Here is a 25103-nt window from a genome sequence, read left to right on the forward strand (position 1 = left end):
CACTGGATTTCCAAGGCTGTTGACTCCTGGCTGTGAGTGTGAAGTCTTGTTGGGCATTACTGAATAGCACCAGGATGACCTGACTGTTTCAATCAGACATGGTTTTTCTTTACCAGCTAAAAGCAGGAATATATATATACACACACACACACACACACACACACACTTTTTTACGGCATTAGTACAGAGAGAAAAAAGCTTTTTATTGATCAAGACTTCTGTGGACATCCAATGCAACAGGCATGTGTGTAGACATAGAAGTGAGTCACACACCTGTCATTCCAGCCTCACGTGAATCTGTGATGTAGTCAATGGAAAAGAAATCGCCATCTAATCAGAAGTAAATGTAAAATCTTGAAAACCTGGAAATCTAGCATTTATTGAAATGCCATTTTGGGCAGTAAAGATGAAAATTATTTTAAAACTCATGCCTGAAGCAGATGGCTGCATCCTTCTCCCAGGAAGGAGCTGAGGGCTCAGCCACCGACTCTGCTGGTAGTAGTCAAGTACTTTAGTCGCTGCTCCTCCAGGGTTCCTTTTGACGTCAGTAGTACGGGGCCAAAGGAGTTCTTGGGGCATATTGGGCTATGCGTTGGCTGCTAACTGCAAGGTCAGCAGTTAAAAATCCCCAGCCACTCCGTGGGAGGAAGAAGAGACCTTCTACGCCCATGAAGACTCACAGGCTCAGAACCCCACAGAGGCAGCGCTCACCTGTCCTATAGCGTTTCCACGAATTGCAATCAGTTCGATAGCAGTGCATTTGGTTGAGAGAGTAGGAGGTAATAGGCTCGGCGAATATCTACAAAATAGAAGGGAATTAATTATAATATCACTGTCTTTGAATGAGTTTTTTGTAAACCTGCATCTTCTGGTTGAAGCTCTTGTTCTTTGCGCCCCCTAGTGGTGCCTTGTGTGCCATTGTGAGAATTGGTGATTGACAGGGAAACGTTGATCTTATTTTTCTAGGTTTTCTCTTTGTAATTGACTGAAGAGCAGAGTTTTTTTTTTTTGAAGAGCAGAGTTTTTAGAGTTTGTTTTCATCGGCGGAAGGGGTTAAAAGAAGCTAAAAGAATATTTGTTATCTCATCTAATCTTTTCAGTAAACAAAGAACTTTCTTTTTTAAAAAAATCATAGGTCACTTTAGCTGTTGGTATCCAGCGGCTTCTGGACAGAATTATTGCTCAATAAATGCCGCCTGTTATTGTTACTGGTGGCATAGCAGGCTGCACGTTAAAGCCACCCACTGCTCCGCAGAAGAAAGACAAGACTTTCTAGTCCTGTCTAGTCTTAAAGAGTTACAGTCTTGGAACGAATAGGTCTACTCTGTCCTGTGGGCTCACTCTGAGCTGGAATAGAGTCGACAGCAGTGAATTTTGTTGTTGTCATTGTTATTGTTATTCTTTATTATAGCCTCTGGAGTCTCTAAATGGGGCAAATAGTTACTAATATACTGAGATCCTAAACCAAAGGTTAGTGCTTCAATCCCAAAGCCTCTTGGACTACAGGCCAATGATCTACTTCTGAAATGAGCCATCAGAACTCCGATGGAACACAATCCTACTGATTCACATGGCGTCATGATAAATCAGAGCTGGTATAGTGTAGCATGCCATAGTGATGCAGCATAGCGTGGCACTGCACAGTATAGCATGACATAGCATAGTGTTAATGCAGGACTGGGCACAGAGCAGAAATAGTAGTGCAAAGGAATCCTGTCTGAAAATCAAAGTCAGTGAACTGAGAGTGGCTTTCTGTCTTGTTAGCTAAATTGCACACGAGCTGTGAGGTATCCAAGGGAACCAGAATATTTGTCAACTGAGAAACAGTGCCAAGTCAAAGCCATGAATTTTGTCCCTGGAGAATCAACGCAGTCTTTTGGAAACATTTACGCCCATCTCATGGCCTCAGAGGAGATATAATGAAGACAAAGAGCTGAATAGAGCATTTCAAAGGGCAGCTGGAGAAGGCAAAGTAAAATATTACCATGAAATATGCAAAGACCTAGAATGAGAGAACCAAAAGGGAAGATCATGCTCAGAATGTCTGAAACAGAAATAACTCATGAAAAACTCAAGCCTTGAGTGGCAATACTGAACGAGTCTATGGGGAAAATATTGACAAATGCAGGACGCATCAAAAGAACATGGGAAGAAGACACAGAGCCACTGTACCAAAAAGAATTAATCAACGTTCCACCGTTTCATTAGGTAGCATGTGAGCAAGAACCAATGGTGCTGAAGGAAGAACTTCAAGCTGCACTGAAAGAATTAGCCAAAAGCAAGGCTCCAGAATTGATGGATTACCAATTAAAATGTTTCAACAAGCTGATGAAACGCTGGAAGCACTTACTAGTTGATGCCAGGGAATTTGGAAGACTTGGCCAACTGACTGGAAGAAATCCATATTTATATCAATTCTAAAGAAAGGTGACCCAATAAAATATTCACACTGTAGAACATTATCATTGATATCACATGCAAGCAGAATTATACTGAAGATCATCTAACAACTGTTGCAGAAGGTTATTGACAGGGAGCTGCCAGAGGTTCTGGTCCGATTAAGAAGAGGAAGTAGAACAAGGACTATCAGTTCTGATATCAGATGAATCTTAGCTGGAAGTAGAGATTACCAGAAAGATATGTACTTGTGTTTTGTTGACTACGCCAAAGCATTAGACCTGTGAATGTTAACAAACGTCTTTTCAAGGATAACCTTGAAAAGAATGGGAATTCCAGAACTCTTTATTGTGTTTATGCAGAACTTGTACATAAATCAAGAGACAGTTCTGTGAACAGAACAAGGACATACTGCATGGTTTAAAATCAGGAAAGGTGTGTGTGTCTGGGTTTTATCCTCTCACCAGACTGAAACTGTATGCTAAGCAAGTACTCAGAAAAGCTGGATTATATGGAGAAGAATGTGGCATTAGGATCGGAGACTGGCTTATTAACAGATTGTGGTATGCCGATGACACGACCTTGCTTGCTGAGAGTGAGGAGGACTGAAGCACTTGCTGAAGAAATCAAGGATGCAGCCTTCAGTCTGGAGGAAGACCAGCATCCTCACTACTGGACCAACAGGGAAACATCATGCTAAATGGAGAAAAGACTCCATTGTCAAGGATTGTGCCCTGATTGTGTCTACAATGTGTGCTCTTTTGAGGCCAGGATGGCAAGAGTTCATCTTGCGCGTGCTGCCAGGGGAAGCACATCATGCTTGGTAAGGTGGCGGGGCCGTCCTCAATGAGATGGACTGGCACAGTGGCTGCAGCGACGGACTCAAGCACAGGAGCAACTGTGAGGCCGGCACAGAATGGAGCAGGGTTTCGTTTTGTTGGGGATAGATAGGGTCACTATGAGGTGAGTCGGTTGGATGGCACGTAACAACATTGCCTTCATCCATTCTTCAGTTCTCTAACAACGTAGCTGCGGCTGAGGAGCGCTGGTGGTGTAGTAGTTACATGTCGGGCTGCCGTCCACATGGTTGACAGTTCGAAGTCAACGCAGCTCCTCGGGAGAAAGACTGGGTTTTTCATCCCTGTAAACTCAGTCTCAGAAACCCACAGGGGGTTTTAGAATTGACTTGACGGCAATGAGTTTTGGGGGGATTTTGATACCCAAGGACAAGTTGAAACACGCAGCGATTTAAGAAAGGATGAAGGATTTCAAATGAAAAATAAGTATCTCTTACAAAAAAAACCAACTACTGCTTAATGTGGACTACCCAAATTTTCAAATTCACTGCCATTGCGTTGATGTCAATTCAGAGTGACCCTATAGAATAGAACTGTTCCTGTGAGTAGAAAGTCCCATCTTTCTCCTGAGAAGCAGCTAGTAGTTTTGAACTATTAACCTTGCAGTTAGCAGAGTTTTACTCTGTCCTGCAGGCTTGCTATAAGTTAGAATTGACTCCACCACAGTGGGCTTGGTTTGGTTTCATTTAGCCGGAAGCAGACATGGTTTTTTTTTTTGTTTTTCCACTCAGATGTCTGCAGTCACACTATCCTCTGCATGCTTTTTTTCCTTTCCCAGGAAGCAATGAGCTAGCCTGGACGTGCCCTGGTGAGGATCGCAGCAAGTGAGAGAGTTCATGCCCAATCCTTCCAGTGCCTTCCAAACCTCTGTTTGCATCATGTTGATCAATCTTTCCTTGGCCCAAAGCCAGCCACTCAGCCAAACCCAGAGTCACTGGGGGTGGGAAGGCACTTATGATACAAACAAGAACAGAGCATTAAAAAAAGGAATAGAGCCAGAAAAATCAATTCCTGGAGTGCATTCCAATTTATAGCAGCCCTATTTCTTATGCCAGAGTAAAACTCTGTTCTGGAGCCTAAAGGCTAATTTATCAGAAGCAGACTTCCAGGCTCCTGAAGGAAAAAGAACTGACCTTTATTGCAATCTACTTTATTTGTTTAGATGGATAGATAGATAGATAGATATGTAGACAAAGAGAGATGGGGGGGCACATGCAAAATAATCAGAGAAGCTGAATTATATTAAGAATTCAGATTCAGGACTGGAGGAGTTTATTAACAATGTGCAGTACGCAGATGACACAACCTTGCTTGCTGAAAGTGAGATTCGTTTACTAATGACAATCAAAGATTTCAGCCTTCAATATGGATTATAGTTCAATGTAACAAGGACACAAATCCTCATAACAGGACCGATAGATGGCATTGTGATAAATGGAAAAAAGATCGAAACTGTCAGGGATTTCATCTTGCTTGGATCCACAATCAATGCTCATGAAAACTGTAGTCAGCAGATCAAACAAAGCAAAAGATGGAAGGAATACATCGAGTCACAGTCTCCTCCCCCAAAAGATGGACATCCCACAATGTCAGGAGGTAGGGTATTATCAAGAACTGATGTTACAGAAAGAAGATGTTGCACTGATGGTCTGGGCAAAATCAAGACTCCAGGAATTGGTGGAATACCAACTAAGATGTTTCAATAATTTTACCAAACGCTGGAAGTTGTCACTTGTCTGTGCCAAGAAACTGGGAAGACAGCTCCTTGGCCAACTAACCCGAAGAGATCCATACCAGAGAAAGGTGATCCAACAGAAAATGGGGGAATTTTCAAATAATATTATTAATATTTTCTGTAAGTACAATTTTGATAAAGATAATTAACAAGCAGTTCTAGCAATAGGTTGACAGTGAACTACCAGAAATTCTAAACAAATTCAGAACTGGATGTATAAGGAAGGATTGTTTCTAATTTCATAAGGATATTGTCAGAAGAAAGATGAGTCTTTTTACTCCTATAAAGAGTTTTAGAGTCAAAAACCCACAGGGGCAGTTCTAGCTTGCCCTATAAGGTCACTGTGAGTTAGAGTTGACCCAATGGCAGTGAGTTGGGGTTTAATTGTTTTGTTGAAAGCAGAGGATGGTAGTTACATAATGTCAATCAACTTGAAGATATGAAAGTGTAGAGATGGTATTCCACCTGTCAAACAGGTCACGGCCTAATGGTGCCTCCTTGAGGACATGGCCTTCTTCTAAGGAGGATGCAGGGAACCTCCCCTCTCTCTGCTCTGACCTTCCTGCTTGCTGACCCTGAGAGCTGCCTGAGCTCTATGGTGTTTTCCACCAACTTTGGATCCACATGACTTTGCACCCACTTGGGATATTCCTGCATTCCACATCATTGCCTATGATTGCATGAGTCTAAAGAGGGACTTGTGGACTAGTATTGGATTTATGGATTTGATTTGGACTAGGCTGGGATCCTTCCTTCGTATATAATTATTCCTTGATCTAAAGCTTTTCCTTACACATATGAGTGTCTCTGGATTTGTTTCTCTGGTCAACCCAGCCTAACACACAGAGACTACCAGAAATATATTTACTTGTATTGTGTTAATTATGGAAAATAATTAGACTATGTGAATCATAACAAATTAAAGATAATATGTGAAGAATGGGAATCCCAGAACACTTCATTTTGCTCATGTGGAACCTGCACATAGATCAAGACAATTGTGAGAACATAATAAGCAAACCCCACAGGGATTAAAATCAAGAAAGGTGTGTTACAGCTTGTATTCTTTCATCATACTTATTCAATCTTTAGGATGAGCAAAAAGAGAAACTGGTGTATTTGAAGAAGAATATGGCATCAGGATTAGTGGAAGGCTTAGTAACAACCTTCAATATGCGGATGACACAACCTGGCTTGCTGAAAGTCTGAGGGATTTGGAGGATTTGCTGATGAAAATCAAGAATTGTATCCTTTAGTATGAATTTCAACTCAGTATGAAGAAAGCCAAGACCTTCCCAAGTGGACCAATAAACATCATCATGGTATGTGGGGAAAAGATAGACATTGTCAAGGGTTTCATTTTGCTCAGATCAGGGCACATGAAAGTAGCATGGAAGAAAACCAGAGTACGTGTTGCATTGTTCAAAGTTGCTGCGCAAGACTTCTTTCAGGCGTTGAAGAGCAAGGATGTCCCTTTGAAGGCTAAGGTGTACCCGATAGTTAAAGTTTGCTGTCCACTGTACTGGGCCAGATCTTCAGTGGTCTGGCAGTTAACATCTAGCAACCCCCCATGGCCCGAACTGCAGTGATGCAATCAAAGCCAAGCAGTTGTACAAGAATGTTGGGAACAATACAATAAAGAGGAGTGGTGTTTTATTCATCATCAAAACTTAAAGTGCCTAGAAGTACAGTGCTGTCTGTGATATTTATCCACCTTCAAGGAAGTCCAATCAATACAACTATTATTCAAATTTATGCACAGACCATTAAAGCTAGTGATGCAGAAATTGGAGAATTCTTTTAACTTCTTCAGTCTGAAATTGATCAAACACGTAATCAAGAGGCATTGATAACAGTTGGCAATTGGGTTGCACAAATTGGAAACAAAAAGGAGGGAAGTCAGATAAAAACAATAGTTAGGAATAGGATCTTGCTGACAGAAACAAAGCTGGAGATTGCATGATACAATTGGGCAAAAGCAACCACTTGTTCATAGCAAATGCCTTTTTTTGGCACACAATGGCAACTACACACATAGACTTCACCTGATGGAATACACCAAAATAAAATTGACTACATCTGTGAGAAGAGACGAGGGAGAAACTCAGTATCAGCAGCTAAAATGAGTCCATGGACTGACTGCGGGAATTATGATTAATTGCTCATATGTGCTCAGATTGAAGTTTATATCCTACTGACATTTGAGAACATCTCAAGAACAGATTTGATGCATTGGACACTAATGACAGAGACCTGATGAGCTGTGGGATGACATCAAGAATATCATACATGAAGAAAGCACAAGGTCAGTAAAAAGACAGGAAAGGAAGGATCAAAATTGATGTCAGAAGAGACTGCAATTTGCACTGAATTGTAGAGGAGCTAAAGCAAATGAAGAAATGATGACATCAAAGAGCTGAACAGAGAATTTCTAAAGGCAGCTCGAGAAGACAAAGTAAAATAATATTGAAACATTCTATGGGGAAAATATTGAATGATTCAGGAAGCATCAAAGGAACGTGGAAATAATACAGAGTCAAAAAGAACTACTTGACATCCGACCATTTCAAGAGGTATCATATGAGCAAAATCCAATAGTATTAAAAGAAGAAGTTCAAGTTGCACTGAAATATAAATAAATAAAGTAATAATAATAAATCACTGACCAAAAACAAGGTTCCAGGATTTGATGGAATACCAACTGAAATATTTCAACAAGTCAACACAGCACTAGAAACACTCATTTATCCACGCCAGGAATTTTGGAAGAGAACTATTTGGCCAACTGACTGGAAGATATCCATAATTTTACCTATTCCAAAGAAAGAGGACCCAAAAGAATGTGCAAATTATAGAACAATAAAATTAATGTCACATGCAGGTAAAGATCATCCCACAATTACTGCAGCAGACCATTGACGGGGGCTGCCGCAAGTTCAGGCTGGATTCAGAAGAGGACCTGGAACAAGGGATCTCCTAGCTGATGGATCTTGGCTAAAAGCAGAGAATACCAGAAAGAAGATATTTACTTGTGTTTTATTGACTGTGCTAAGCCATTCCTCTAACAAACTATGGATGACCTTGATAAGAATGGGAATTGCAACACACATCATTATGATCCTGCAGAGCTTGTACCCGAATCAAGAGGCAGTTGTGTGAACAGGATGGGGGCATACTGCATGGTGTAAAATCAGGAAAGGTGTGTGTCTGAGTTTTATCCTTTCACCATACTTATTCGGCCTAAAAGCTGAGCAAATCATCAGAGAAGCTGGATTTATGAAGAAGAATGCATATCAGGATTGGAGGAAGGCTTATTAACAAGCTTTGATATGCAGATGACACGCCTTGCTTGAGAATGAAGAGGATTTGAAGCACTTGCTGCTGAAGATCCAGGGTTTCATCCTTTGGTAAGGATTACAACTCAATGTAAAGAAAACCCAAATCCTCGCAATGTGAGCATCATGTAGCATGATGATAAACGGACAGAAGATTGAAGTTGCTGATGGAAGCAGCAGTCAAGAGATCATACAAATTGCGTTAGGTGACTCTGCTGCAAAAGACCTCCTTAATGGAGTGAAAGCAAGGCGGTTACATTGAAGACTAAGGTGCAGCTGACCCGAGGTTTGGTATTTTCAATCGTCTCATTTGCATGTGAAACTTGGATACTGAATAAGGGAGACCAAAGAGAATCGATGCATTTGGATTATGGTGCTGACTAAGAATATTGAAATGGCCATGGATTGACAAGAGAACCCACAAATATGTCTTGGAAGAAGTCTACCCAGAAGATTCCTGAGACTAGGGTGGTGAGACTTTGTCTCACATACTTTGAACATGTTGTAAGGGTAAATCCGTCCCTGGAGAAGGACATCATGCATGGTAAAGTAGCGGGGCATGGGAAACGAGGAATAACTTCAACCAGATGGATTGACATAGTGGCTGCATCGATGAGCTCAGATGGAAGATTGATTGTGAGGATGGTCAGGACCAGGCAGTGTTCCATTCTAAGAGGCAGAATTGATAGCAAGGCACCTTAACAATGAAAATGTCTCCAGCTAAGTATGACCACAGGATCAGCAAACATTTTCTTCAAGGACCAGATGAAAAATAATTCAGACTGGATCTCTGTCTCAACTATTCAAATCTAGCCATATCATTGTTCTCTTCTGTTTAGAGAATTTATAGATATAACCTCATTCAAAATCCACAAAGCCAAACTCACCTCTATGAAATCACTAAGCACTCCTGAAGACCCTATAAGGACAGAGTGGAAATTCTCCTTGGGTTTCCGAGGCTATACACCTTTATGGGAGCAGAACGTCTCGCCTTTTCCCCATGGCATGGCTGGTGTGTTTGAAAGGCTGAGCATGCAGTTAGCTTAGCACCCCAACATGTAACCAAGGACACCACCAGGGCTCCTTCCTGACTTCATTCCAGTAGGAAAACCAAGATCACACACAGACCTATAAAGCCTCATCATTCACTATTAATCTTTAATCGGATGTAATATACTTTTTCCATTGCTTCCTTCAGTGATTCCTGAACTTTCCTCTCTTCATGCTTGCTAGCAAAAATAAGAGCATTCTGGTGGGTAGCTGGTGGGGCCAGGGCAGTAGTCAGTCTTTCAGGTTGATTGAATTCATTGTCACCAAGTGCCCCACTGTTGACCTGTGATTCACAGACACTGAAGTCCGGCTGTGCTGGTCCTGGGGAAATGTGTTATATTTCACAAAGAAGATGCCTAATTAAAAAGTGTGTTCAAGTAAACAAATGATAGCGTCCAATTATTGGGTTCTGCTGATAAAATGTCCCTAAATTTATTTTAGCCTTAAAAATAGCGAAAACCCAGGCCCGTTTAGCTTGTAGGGTTACAGAAACGGTACTTTGGGAATAGAGCTGATGCAGCGGCTGAGCATTCTCGGTGCTCATTTCTCTTCCCCGCTGGAGTTACCTTGAGGATTTCTCTGCATCCAAGGCCCAATGCGTGGTCTCAATGTGGAAACCACTCTGTTAGCAGTTTTGTAAAGTTCTGGCGGTACCTGAGGGCACCAAGGGCTGGTCTGTAAGCGGAGTGGCCAGAGCCTCATTGACGAGGGACAAGCCCTCCAAGTAAAGCTCATATGGAGCGGCTTGCATTTGAAAGGCAGACTTTTGGCACAATCGGTAAAAATTCCCCTGGATCCTATGAGACCCCAAATGCAAACCAGACATATTTATGCAGCAGAAAATTCTGAACAGCTTGGGTAGAGAGGTGACTTGGAGACTGACTAACTTTTCAGGGAACACAATATTCCCCAAATGTACACAAATATTTACATGAATTCTATATGATCAATGCATTGTATGTTTTGAAATATGTATTAAGATTGACTTTTAATAAGACACCCCTGATGAAGTTAACACTTTTAAAATTATAAATATGAAAGTATTTTAGTTAATTTAAAATATTATTTTTAAAAGCATTTTATTGGAAGCTCTTTTTTTTAAATCTTTTCATTTTAATTTATTTATAAATGTTTTGTTAGCATTACATCTCTTTTTTTTTTTTCAAAAGTCTTTTTTTTTTTTAATTTTTTAAAATTATTTTTTATTTTTTAACAAATTATTGGGGCTGATACAATTCTTTTCACAGTTCATACATATACATACATCAATTGTATAAAGCACATCTGTACAGTCTTTGCCCTAATCATTTTTTTCTCCTCTTTTCTTCTTTTACATTTTATTAGGGACTCCAACAACTCTTACCACAATCCATACATATACATACATCAATTGTATAAAGCACACCCATACATTCCCTGTCCCAATCATTCTCAAGGCATTTGCTCTTCACTTAAGCCCCTTGCATCAGGTCCTCTTTTTTTTCCCCCCCCCTCCCTCCCTTTTCCCCCCTCCCTCATATGCCCTTGGTAATTTATACCTCGTTATTTTGTCATATCTTGCCCTATTCGGGGTCTCCCTTCCCCCCTTCTCTGCTGTCCCTCTCCCAGGGAAGAGGTCACATGTGGCTCCTTGTAATCAGTTCCCCCTTTCCAACCCACTCACCCTCCACTCTCCCAGCATCGTCCCTCACGCCCTTGGTCCTGGAGGTATCATCCACCCTGGATTCCCTGTATCTCCAACCCTCATATGTACCAGTGCACAGCCTCTGTCCTATCCAGCCCTGCAAGGTAGAATTCGGATCATGGTAGTTGGGGGGAGGAAGCATCCAGGATCTGGGGGAAAGCTGTGTTCTTCATCGATACTACCTCACACCCTAATTAACCCATCTCCTTTCCTAAGCCCCTCTATGAGGGGATCTCCATTGGCCGACACTTGGGCCTTGGGTCTCCACTCTGCACTTCCCCCTTCATTTAATATAATATATATATACGCATACATATATACATATACACATAAATACACATACATACACACACTTATATCTTTTTTTTTTTTTTTTTGCATGATGCCTTATACCTGGTCCCTTGGGCACCTCGTGATCGCACTGGCCGGTGTGCTTCTTCCATGTGGGCTTATTTGTTTCTGAGCGAGATGGCCGCTTGTTCACCTTCAAGCCTTTAAGACCCCAAACACTATCTCTTTTGATAGCCGGGCACCATCAGCTTTCTTCACCACATTTGCTTGTGCACCCATTTGTCTTCAGCGATCCTATCATGGAGGTGTGCAGTCAATGATATGATTTTTTGTTCTTTGATGCCTGGTAACTGATCCCTTTGGGACCACTCGATCACACAGGCTGGTGTGTTCTTCCATGTGGACTTTGTTGCTTCTGAGCTAGATGGCCGCTTGTTTATCTTCAAGCCTTTAAGACCCCAGTCACTATCTCTTTTGATAGCCGGGCACCATCAGCTTTCTTCACCACATTTACTTGTTCACACACTTTGGCTCCAGCCGTTGTGTCGGGAGAGTGAGCATCATAGAGTTCCAATTTAATAAAAGAAGGTATTCATGCATAGAGGGAGTGTTTGAGTAGAAGCCCAAGGTCCTTCCGCCACCTTAATACTTGACCTATAAATATAGACACAAAGATCTATTTCCCCAACCTCCTATATATATTTGCATGTACATGTCTTTGTCTAGACCTCCATGAATGCCCTTTGACTCCTAGCTCTTTCCTCCATCTCCCTTGACCTTCCTCCTGCCCTACTACCATGCTTCATTGCCACCTGGGCTAGAGTATACCTCTTCTCTAAGCAACCTTACCCTTGATCATTTCCCACCAGGCCTGCCACTCCCCCTTCTCTACCCTTTGGGGTCCCATGTTTTTCCCTTGTCCCTGGGTTTGTTAACACCACTTCCTTACCCCCCCCTACCCCCTACCCCAAGTCCCCCCGGAACTGTCGGTCCCGTTGTTTTTCATCCAGATAGTTCATCCAGCCTGTCCTATATTGGAAGCTCTTAACCTTTTATACATCCATCCATTGTGTCAAGCACATTTGTACATATGTTGCCAGCATCCTTTTCAAAACATTTTGTTTCTACTTGAGCTCTTGGTATCAGCTCCTCGTTTTCCCCCACCCTCCCACCCTCATGAACCCTTGATAAATTATAGATCATTATTATTTTCATATCTTACACCATCCACTGTCTCCCTTCACCCATGTTTCATCATGGGGGCGGGGGGGTTGGGTGAGTATGTTATATGTCTATCATTGCGATTGGTTCCCCCTTCTCTCCCCACCTTCCCCCAACTCTCATGGTATCACTACTGCCATTATTGTCCCTGAGGGGTTTATCTGTCTGGATTCTGTGTGTCAAGAACTCTTATCTGTACCAGTGTACATGCTCTGGTCTAGCTGGATTTGTAAGGCAGAACTGGAGTCATGATAGTAGTGGGGGAGGAAGCATTAAAGAAGTAGAGGAATGTTGAGTGCCTTGTTGATGCTATCCTGCGCCCTGACTGGCTCATCGCTTCCTTGTGACCCTTCTGTGACGGGATGTCCCATTGGCTACAGATCTGACGCCCCTTGTTCTCATCGATATGATTGTTTGTTTTGGATCTTCTGATGCCTGACGCCCAATCCTGTCGACACCTCATGATCACACAGGCTGTATTTTTTAAAAAATAAAGATAGTTTTAGCTTTCTCTTTCCTGGTTATCAGGGTCGGTTTCCTCCCAGTTGTAGCACACATGCATTTCTGGACATATGGAGCGCTTCAACCGCTGGTGGGAAATTCCTTATCTTTTCACTCCCTTTTTCCAGGAACTTTTTGAAGCCCCTTCATATTTCATGTTTATCTTCCAATCGTACTCACGTTTTTTTTCTCTCAGTAGATCACTGGCTATGATTTGCTGAGGGGATTGTGCAAATGTCTAAGTTTTTCTCAACTAATTCAATTTGTTTGCAGTTGTTTTTATTTTTAATAGCAAGTTTTTAGCAGTCCGCCACCCCAACAGCATGATTCATGAGATGGTTTTCCTTATTTTATTTTCTTCTTTTCTGTAGGGTTGTCACAGTTCAACGTCTTTAAATGTTTTGTTCTGTCTGTCTGTCTCTCTCATGCCTATGCAAGGCCTTGTAGAATCTGTCTAAATTTTTCATTAGTACCAACTAACAGCTTGGCTGATGAGTAATTTTTCCCCCTCAAGTAATCATTAACAAGTGAAATGATTTCATCACATGGGAAGAATTGTTGATCTAAATATTTAATGCAGAGATGGAGAGATTGATGGAAACATTTGATATTGGTCCCTTGTCCCCATTGTAATAGAATCAGGATTTCCAAAATTAAGAGGATGTTGCATTTTGGCTCTCTCAAGACTTACAAACTTGAGAGAGTATGAAAGACCAAACGATTTGTCATTCCCTTTTCATGTTTATTACAATGAATCTATTGATGGTCATGCTTTCTGTTTGGACGAGTGCATGGAACGCGGTAGGGGGGCTCCATGGATTTCTGCTAAATGGAAGATTGTTCATTTTTCAAGCACACTGCTTTGCCTGATGGTCATTGTTCACTCCTCTTAGGTCAGAGAGTTTGACACCAATTTTACATACGTGCAGAGGTCAGAATTCGACGTGGAGCCGGACACTAAGTATGTATTTCAAGTGAGATGTCAAGCAGCAGGTAAACGCTACTGGCAGTCGTGGAGTTCACCCTTTTTTCATACAACACACAAAACAGGTAAGCATGCTTATGTGTTTTATCCTGTTAGGCTTTTCTTTGGACACCTATTTCTCTGTGAAGGAGTTTGTCCTCCTCCACTTCCAATAAAAGAGACAGAGCTATTTTAGGACAGGCGGTTTGGGTCAGAATGGACTTGATGCCGGTGTCTGAGTATGATTTTGTTGTTCGGTGCCATTGAAGCGGCTCCGACCCATAGCGACACCATGCACAACAGAATGAAACACGGCTCAGTCCTGCGCCATCCTGGCGATTGCTCCTAAGCCTGAGCCCATTGATGCAGCCACCGCATCCATCCATTTCACCAGGGGCCTTCCCCTTTTCTGCGGCTCCTCCGGTTTACCAAACATGATGGCCTTCCCCAGGGATTAGTCTCTCCTAAAATATGTAGGATGAAGTCTTTCCATCCGTGCCTCTAAGGAGCATTCTGGCCATACTTCTGCCAATAGAGATCTGATCGTCCTTGTAGCAGTCCCTGGTACCGTCAATATTCTTCTCCAGCACCGCTATTTAAATGTATCGATTCTTCTATTGTCTGCCTTATTCAGTGTCCAACTTTCACATGCATGTCTGGCAATGGAGAGTACCATGGCTTGGGTCAGGCACACCTGAGTCCTTAAAGTACCATACTCTAGAGAGGTTTTGTGCAGCAGATTTACCTACTGCAATACACCTTGTCATCTCTTGATGGCTGCTTCCATGAGCATTGATTGTGAATCCAAGTGAGACAAAATCCTTGGCAACCTTAAACTTTTCTCTAATTATTGCGATGTTGCCCATTGGTCCAGTTGTGAGGATGTGGGTCTTCTTTACCTTGCGGTGTAATCCACACTGAAGGCTACAATCCTTGATCGTCACCCGCAAGTGCTTCACATTCTCCCCACTCTCAGCAAACAAGGTCGTGTCATTGGCATCTAGCAGGCTGTTAACAAGCCTTCCTCCAATCCTGATGCTGCACTCTTCTTCACAAAACCCAGCTTCTCTGATGATTTGCTCAGCACACAGACCGAGCACATACGCGGAGCAGATACAACCCGGGCCCACACTTCTCCTGATTTTAAACCATGCAGTGTTCCCATGCTCTGCTCTCACAACTGCCTCTGGATCCATGCACAATATTGAATGAGCACAGCAAAGCGTCGTGAAACTCCCATTCTTCTCAAGGTCGTCACAGTCGACGGCCTTTGCATAGTCAATGAACACAAGGAAACATCTTTCTGGTAGTCTCTGCTTGGAGCCAAGATCCTTCTGACATCAGCCACGTTACCCGTTGTTCTTCCTCCTCTTCTGAATAGCACCTAACCTTCCGGCAGTTCCTGTAATGTAATGGTCACCTGGCTTTGATCTTGCTAGGACGGACAGCAGGTTAAGGAGTCCTGGTAGTGTAATGGTGGCGAGTGGGGCTGCTCACTCATTGTCAGCAATTCGAAACCAGCAGCCGTGAGGGACTTGCCTTCTACTCACTTACAGAGTCGCCATCTCTGGGGGGATCCTATGCCGCCTGTAAGGACTATGAGTTGGCCTTGACTTGGAGGCAAGCATGTGATTTTTTTCTGGCTGCAGTTTAAATATAATCCTCACTTTCCTGGGTAAAAACCACCTGGGTGATTGTTGAAGATGCATATTCCCTGTCCTTATTCCAAGATAGTTGACATCACAGGCCAGAGGGTTGGGAACGCTTAGGAGTCAGCATTTTTTTTTTCTGTTTTTACAAACATCTTCACTGATTATTCTGAGACACATAACCTCAAGCCTTCCTTTGAAAAATGTTATTCTAATGAGGGAAAGTACATGCAAGATTTGCATCAAATCCTCAAGGCCACACAGATCAAATGTATTCTCCTAAATGAGACATGAATCAAATAATTTCTTTTAAAAAATAATTGTATTGGAAAAAAACATAAATAAAAATAATTGTATTGGGGTCTCATACAACTCTTATCAGAATCCATATATGCATCTATCGTGTCAAGCACATTTGTTGCCATCATCATTCTCAAAACATTTGCTTTCTGCTTGAGCCCTTGGTATCAGCTCCTCATTTTTCCCCTCCCTCCCCACTGCCCCTCCCTCATGAACCCCTGATAATTTATAAATTATTATTTTGTCATATCTTATACTGTCCGATGTCTCCCTTCACCCACTTTTCCGTTGTCCATCCCCCAGAGAGGAGGTTATATGTAGATCATTGAAATAATTTCAATAGATGTGGATAACCAGCTTTTTGCAAGTCAATCAGAAAGAACTAAACTTATTAATTCTCTTCTCAACAAGAGTTCAGCTGCCCTAACACCTTTAGTATATTCTGGAACCCTGGTGACTTAGTATGTTACACATGAGGCTAGTAAATTTAAGGTCAGCAGTTCAAAACCACCTGGTTTTCTAAGGGAGACAGTAAAGACTCACAGTCTCAGAAACTGCACAGGGGAAGTTCTACACTATCCTAGGGTTATTATGAATGGGAATCAGGTAGACAGCTGTGAGTTTTTTGAGTAATACTGTTAGTTTACAGTTATATTTATTTACATATGTCATTTAATAATAGACAATAGACTTCAGTGTAGTGAGTTGTCATGATAATGTATAATAGCCCCATGTCTCCCAATTCAATGATGTTTATATACTTGACTTAAAAAATTATCTTCAGAACTAAATGATTTTGTTTTAATTACCATAATTATTACAATATAAATATATTGAAATTATTATTTATTTTTATTAAAAGGTCATTTTATTGGGGGCTCTCACAGCTCTTATAACAATCCATACATCAATTGTATCAAGCATATTTGTACATGTATTTACCATCATTATTTTCTAAACATTTACTTTCTATTTGAGTACTTGATATCAGCTCCTCTTTTTTCCCTCTCTCAACCCTCCTCCACCTTCGTGACCCCTTGATAAATTATTATTATTTTCATATCTTACACGGACCACTATCTCCCTTCCCCCACAGTTCTGTTGTTTGTCTCCCATGGTGAGGGGTGGTGGTGGTGGTGGTGGTTATATCATTGTGATAGGTTCCCTCTTCCTTCCCTCCGCTCCACACTTTCCCCCTACCCTCTTGATATCCCTACTCCCATTCCTGTTCCTGGATTCTGTGTGTCATGAGTTCTTATCTCTTATCTGTACCTGTGTACATGCTCCGGTTTAGCACTTTGACACACATTTGAGATATTGGTTTCTACGAAATCAGGTCGGAGGAATAAAGAACCAAAAACCAGATGCAACGTTTTGGACACCCCCTAAAGCCCAAATCTTAGAAATACATTATTGAGACAATACCATTTATCAGGTCTCTTAAAATATTAGTTTTAATAACAAGTCTTGCACTAAGTTGATACTTTACTAGTTTTGGAACCTTATAATAGAATTTATAGAATTTAATTAATAATTGATCTTTTGTCAAGAAATATTATTTTATTGGCTAACTAATACTATTTATGAAGTATGCACACAGGGTACCCCCCCAGAACTGGATTTTCCCCCAAAGCTATGTATTTAAAATTTTTTTACAAAACAACTTTTTCACCTTCAAAGTACTCTCCATTACACATAATACATTTGTCAATCATGCAATTCCATTCTTGGAAACATTTTTCAAACTTCCCTCGTTTTTTTCTTCGTCTCTTCTACCTAGTCAAATAGCTGTCCTTTCATGTCCCTCTGCATTCACAGAAACAAAGAGAAGTCACACAGAGTGAGGTCAGGTGAGTCAGGTGTGTGGGGCAAGAGAGGCATGCTGGTTTGTGACAAAAACTAGAGCACTGAGATGGCTGCATGAGCAGGTGCATCATCATGGTGGCAACACCAGTTTCCCGCCTGCCACATATCAGCCTTTTTTGTCGCACACTGTTACACGGTCTTTTCAGAACCTCTAAATAGAAAGCTTGATTAACAGTCTGGCCTGGTGGAACAAACTCCAAATGCACTATTAGTTCACATTTTCATCCATTCAGGAAGTTGATGGAAGTCCAGAATGAGGGCCATCATTATCAATATTTCATCTTTATTCAAATGAGAAAATCACACATGCACTTGAATTTTTCCCACAGTGCTGTCCTTATAAACTGTTTCTGTAGCATTTTTTTTCAGAGCAGTAAACAAAATTTGACAGCCACACGCTGTTCTCTTAAATAGGTCATTACAAAGAACAAGCTTTGAGTGAAACTGCTTTTACAAAAATATTCACTGTGATCAGAGAAAACCTTCCCAGGAGATGCCACTGGGCGCACTAACTCAGAGCGAGTTGCTTGCTATTTGCTGCTCGCCTAGTGGGAAAAATGCATACCAAGAAAGCTCTGATTTGGAGGGGTGTGTTACCCCCTCCTATATTAGTGTACACACACACACTTATATACAAATACTTGTTTATTAGTTTGTTATACTATGATGACTTGTATCTTGTGATGCTAAAAACCATGCCACTAGGATTTCAAATACCAAGAAGACTACCCATGGTGAACAGGTTTCTTTCTTTTTAAAATCATTTTATTGGGGGCTCATACAACTCTGATCACAACTCATACTTTCATCCATTCTGTCAAGCACATTTGTACATTTGTTGTCCTCATCATTCTCAAAACATTTCTTTCTACTTGAGCCCTTTATATCAGCTCCTCATTTGCTCCCTCCATCCCCACCCCTCTCCCTCATGAACCCTTGATAATTAATAAATTATTATTATTATTATGTCATGTCTTACACTGTCCAACACCTCCCTTCACCCACTTTTTCTGTTGTCCGTCCCCCAGGGAGGAGGTTATATGTGGATCCTTGTGATCAGTTCCCCTTTTCTACTTCCCCTTCCCCTCCTGGTATCGCTACTCTCATTATTGGTCCTGAGGGGTTTATCTGTCCTGGATTCCCTGTGTTTACAGTTCTTACTGTACCAGTGTCCATCCTCTGGTCTAGTCAGATTTGTAAGGTAGAATTGGGATCATGATAGTGCGGGGGGTGGGGGGAGCATTAAGGAACTAGAGGAAAGTTCTATGTTTCGTTGAGGCTAACTGCACCCTGACTGCATCGTCTCTTCCCCGTGACCCTTCTGTAAGGGGATGTCCAGTTGCCTACAGATGGGCTTTGGGTCTCCACCCTGCACCCCCCACCACACACACATTTACAATGATATGCTTTGTTAATTCTTGGATGCCTGATACCTGATTCCTTCAACATCTCGTGATCACACAGGCTGGTGTGCTTCTTCCATGTGGGCTTTCTTGCTTCTCACCGAGATGATCGCTTGTTTATCTTCAAGCCTTTAAGACCCCAGACGGTGTATCTTTTGATGGTGGGCACCATCAGCTTTCTTCACCACATTTACTTATGCACCCGCTTTGTCTTGAGCGATCGTGTCGGGAAGGTGAGCATCATGGAATGCCAGTTTAATAGAACAAAGTGCTCTTGTATTGAGGGGGGACTTGAGTGGAGGCCCAATGTCCATCTGCTACCTTAATACTAAACCTACAAATATATGTACATAGATCTATTTCCCCATCCTCATATATAAATATATTTACATATGTACATGCCTGTATTTAGACCTCTATAAATGCCTTTGCCTCCTAGTTCTTTCCTCTATTTCCTTTTACTTTCCTCTTGTCCCACTATCATGTTCAGCCTTCATTTGGGTTTCAGTAATTCCTCTCGGTTACATTACCCTTGATCAAACCCTAGCAGGCCTCCTACACCCTCCTCACCATTGATTTTGGATCACTTGTTGTTCCCTTGTCTCTGGGTTTGTTAACACCCATTTCCTTTCCCCCACCTCCCCCTCTCCCATGTCCCCCCAGAACCATTGGTCCCATTGTTTTTTCCTAAGATTGTTTATCCCACCTGTCTTATCTAGATAGACCTGCAGAGATATTAATACGTACAAAAACAAGACAGAGCAAAACAAAGCAACAAAAGAAAACAACAACAACCAAACCAATGGGGGAAAAAAGCCTGTAAATAGTTCAAGGTCTGTTTGTTGACTTTTAGGAGTGTTTTTTAGTAGAGTCTGATGGGGTATCAGGCCCTAGTCCCAAAGTCTATTTTTGGTGTTCCCTGGGGACTTTGTTGCTCTGTTTCCCTTGCTATTCTGTTCCACGCCCTTAGTGTTTCACTTCAGTGTGGCATGGTCAGATATGGCCCAATTCCTGCGCTGTGTCTCCATTTTTGTCCCCTGTAGCGCTATGGGTCAGTGAAGGATGCAGTGTCTTGTAGTGGGACCGGCCCTATTTCAAATATCAGCAAGACTACACTTGGTGAACAGGTGTCAATGGTATTTTTAGATGAGGAAAGTTTAGGAAAAAGGGCTTCATGTTCCACTTTTGAAAAAATTTGGTCAGTGGAAACCTTATGAATAGCAGTGAGATGCAGTATGATATAATGAACCCCTCAGGTTGGAGACCCCAAAATACAACTGGGGAGGAGCTGCCTCCTCCGAGGTGAGTTGATGACGCACATGGAACAAAACTTTTTGGACCTTCATTTGCTCCTAGGTAGGACTTAAAATAAGAAGAAACAGATCAACACATAAGTCCTTTTCCCCCCCTCCCCCCCAGGAGACAAACTACAGAAACCATGGGGGGAAGGGAAACTGCAATCTGTGTAAGATATGAAAATAGTAAGAATTGATAATTTATCAAGGGGTCACGTGGATGGGAGCATGGGTGGGAAAAAGAGAACTGATACCAAGGGCTCAAATAGAAAGTCAATGTTTAGAAAATAACAATGATGCAACATATGTACAAATATGCTCAATACAATTGATGTATGGATTGTTGTAAGATCTATAAGAGCCCCAATAAGATTATCTTTTTAAAAAAGAAGAAACATTCACAAACATTCATTAATAGTTAGAATATGGAATGAATAAAATATGAACCTAGAAAACTTAAAAGTTGTCAAAACCAGAATGGTTGAAGATAGATGTCCTCAGAATTTGTGAGCTGAAATGGGTGAATGGCTGAAATATTAGCCACTTTAAATTAGACAGTCATCTGGCCAATTATGCCAGGAACGACATATAAAAAGGAAGTAGTAGCATTGCATTCATTGTATAAAAGAACATTTCCAGGGCTGTCTTGAAGTACAATGCTTGTATGAGACACAAAACTATTCATAAACTACAAGGAAGACCAGTTGATGTCACCATTATTCAAATTTACACACAAACCACTAAAGGAAAAGATGAAGACATCAAATAGTTTACTAACTTATGCAGTCTGAAATCAATCAACCATCCAAACAGCATGCATTGATAATTACTAGCAACTGGAATGCACATGTTGTAAACTAAGAAGAATCAAGAGCGGGGCAATACGGCCTTGGACTAGAAACGACACTGGAGATTGTGATAGAATTTTGCAAGACTAGCCATGTATTCCCTGGAAATACCTGTCTCAATGACATACGCCGGCACAAAAATGTGGAGCACATTAGATGGAATGCACAGGAATCAAATTAACTACATTTGTGAAAAAAGACTATGAAGAAACTGAGTGTCATGAATCCGAACTAGGTCACAAGCTGACTGTGAAACAGACCTACAGTTGTTCATTTAAAAGTTCAAGTGGAAGCCTAAGAAAATGAAAATGAGTTCATGAGAGCCAAAGTACTAAGGTACACTTTTAGATGTATCCTACCTGAATTTAGAGACTATCTCAAGAGAAGCTTTGACCCATGGAACACTAATGACTGATAGCTATGATTTGTGGGAAGACACCAAGGACATGCTATAGTACAAAACAGCAGGAGATCATTCAAAAGGCAGGAAAAGCTTGCAAGTGGGCATCTACATGCAACTATTGATCTCCTCCTAACCAGAGGAAGGATGATGGATGAAAATTAGGACACATGGACACAATTTGCTTAATAAACCAGAGGAGCACACAAACAAACATCCCTCTCCACAAGCCTGAGACCAGAAGAACCAGATGGTGCCTGGCTTCCACTACCAACTATTGAAAGGAATCCCAGTAGAGGGTTCTGGATTGAGAGGAAGCAAAATGTCAAACAAAACTCAGAATTACAAAAACACACAGGTCAGAAAAATACTGGTGGAACACCCAAGACCATGGCCCTTAGAGCTAGAAATGAACACTCCACACGGCTCAATTTTCAGTCCAACAATAGATAGCTCTAGAAGGGAGACGATGATGATGCAGCAGCGTGGACTTCTTCCTTCCAGAACATCAATCGTGGTCCACACTACCTCTTGAATATCTGCTGGAATTTTCTGCTTCACCTTGAGTCAGCCAAGTGGTATCTTGATCAGGTTATGTGCATTTAAGAATTGTTCATAATTTTCTGTCATAATTCTCGTTATTTATACGGGGCCAAGGGTAATATCCTCTCTTCCATTTCATATTTTGATTACTTGAAGCTTTTAAAAAATGGTCAGTTGAGCGAAGGGTTTGTTGATTGTATTGATCTTTTCAAAGAATCAACGTTTGCTTTCATTGGTTCTTTCTCTATGTGATTTTCTTTTTAAAATTTTCTTTATTTTTCTGCTCTTTGTTATTTCCTTTATTCTACTAGGTTTAGGCTTAGTTAGCTCGTCTCTTTCTAGCTCCTGTAAACGTAGAGTTGGGCTGTTAATTTGAGGTCTTTTTTCCAGTTTAAAGTAGGCACTTTTGCTTCAAGTTTCCCTCTGAGTACTATCTTCTCTGATTGCACAAGTTTTGATATGTTGTGCTCGCATTTTCACTCGTGAAATTTGTGATTTCTCTTTTGATTTCTGCTTTGCCTCATTGGTAATTTAATAATGTACCGTTTAATTTGTGTGTGTGTGTGTGTGTGTACGTTTCAGGGTTTCAGGATTTATTGTTGTTTTTGTTGATTTCTGGTTTTACTCTATTATAGTCAGTTAAATACTTTGCATGATTGCCATCTTTTAAAATTTATCAAGATTTGCTTTGTGACCTATAATGTAGTTTATCTGGAGAGTGGCCTGTGTACATTGGAGTGGGGTGTATATTTAGCTCTTTTGGGGTGGCATGTTCTATATGTCAGGCCCCCTGCCTCCTTGTTGGTCTTTATTCTAGATGTTCTGTCTGATATTGACAGTGGTATATTGAAATATCCAACTATTATTATAATACTATGTATTTCTCCCTTTAATGCTATAAATATTTGCTTTGTATACTTATATGCCCCAATTTTTGGTACACATATATTTATGATAGTTAAATCTTGATTAATTGACCATTTATCACAATATAATACTCATGGGTAAACACATTTTAGGTTGTTTAATGCATATTGCCAAATTGCTTTATAGTAAATCTATAATTCTATATTTAAAATATATCCCTGAGAAGATGGTTATTCATCAGATATGTATCTAACCAGGCCTTTGGTAGGTATTGGCAGAATCTCAGTGAGCATAGGAGGCAAAGCTCCCTACCTTCTAGAAATTCAATCCTAGGGGAGACTGACCATGGAAAAGCAAATATCATATAAAAGTAAATTATGCAAAATTATAAATAGATATAAATAAATGCAGGAAGAGTCACACCTCACAATGAAAGTTTGAATTGCTTTGTATTTGGAAAACTAAAAACATACAATGCTTGTAACACTTTAATCAGTTTGCTTGATAATAAGGCTTTTTGGCAAACCAAAATTTTAAGTCATAAAAGATTATATGTACACTCAGTCATGGGAATAATGTTTCCTCCACGGAGGAAATGCACCTTTAACTCTTGAAAATGCCCATGTAGTGTCACTGAATTGATTCCGTTCAAGATGCTATGAGCTCAGAGCCATGCCCCTTGGACTACAGGGCAAACCATGCAGTAGGAACTCTCTTTCCCCGAAAGTAAGACATCCCCCGAAAATAAGACTTATTTACAGTTTTGCCACTTGTTGAAATATAAGGCATTCCCCCGAAAATAAGACCTCCCTGAAAATAAGACCCCCCAAAAGCTACCATAATTCTAGACTTTGGATCACAGCGGTGGGCGCTGCCACGCAACTCACTGTTGGCCTCAGTGCAGCGGGGGCAGACAGGAAGTGTGAGGTCTCTTTTAATAAAACAATAAATGTGTACCATATTCTTCTTAATGGAAAAATAAGACATCCCCTGAAAATAAGACCCAGCGCATCTTTGGGAGCAAAAATTAATATAAGACTTTGTCTTGTTTTCGGCGAAACAGGGTAGGGCTTGTCCTGCCAGCCCCACCCTGCTGTGTAATTTCCCTTAGCCTGAAAAAATCCCAACTTCAAAACCAAACCAAGCATAGTAAGGGTTAAATCACATAAGATTGACCACCTTTGCTGTCTGAATAGTATTTATACTTCATAAAAAATTAAAAAAAAACAAAGCCTTGTACCCCAAGTAAAAATAAAAGATCAATCACTCAGAATATGATATCAGGCTTGCGCGAGCATGCAGGGGATATTTCATTGGTGTAGGAAACTCTCTTTATTCCAGCCTAGTAAAATAGCCAAGAGGCCAATCATGTAATTGAACCCAAGCTCATTTCAGGATCAGGAGTCGTGTGGTGGTTACTGTTGGGCTGGGTGTCACTGAGTTCATTCTGCCTCAGAGTGACTCATGCACAGAGAAGGAAGTCTCCACAGTGCCTCGGGAGGTGGCTGTCAGTATTGCAGGAGCATGTTACCAGGCCTTCGCTCTTGAAGACACTAGTTGGGTCCAAACCGCCCACCTTTCTCTTAGCAGCAGAGCAATCACACCACTGTGCCAGCGGGGCTCTTTAGACATCGTATGAGCTAGTATGTGCTGACTCCTTACTACATATTGAGCACGGAGGTCAGAACTTTACACATGACTCGTCCTTTGCTCGGCACTCTATCTCCATAGCCGGTACCTGTGCCCACGGAGTCCCTTCCAATTCGCAGAGATCCCATCAGGCAGTCTAATTATGATTCCTGTTTGCAGCCCTATTTTATCTTTCCTAAAAGATTTAGGAAGGCTTTGTGACAGTTTCCCACCAGCATCCACCCCGCCCCCCCCCCAACCCCTCCTT

General features: G+C 41.3%; 1 protein-coding gene across 1 annotated transcript in view; it reads left to right on the forward strand.

Moving 5' to 3' along the window:
• Nucleotides 1-25103, forward strand: part of IL23R (interleukin 23 receptor) — an 82510-nt gene that overhangs the window by 31415 nt on the left and 25992 nt on the right. The window contains exon 6 of the mRNA XM_075540010.1: nucleotides 13965-14121. Coding sequence (XP_075396125.1) covers nucleotides 13965-14121 — 157 coding nt within the window. The remainder of the gene's footprint in view (nucleotides 1-13964; nucleotides 14122-25103) is intronic.

This window comes from Tenrec ecaudatus, chromosome 1 (assembly GCF_050624435.1).
Source record: "Tenrec ecaudatus isolate mTenEca1 chromosome 1, mTenEca1.hap1, whole genome shotgun sequence".
In the NCBI taxonomy this organism is placed as follows: domain Eukaryota; kingdom Metazoa; phylum Chordata; class Mammalia; order Afrosoricida; family Tenrecidae; genus Tenrec; species Tenrec ecaudatus.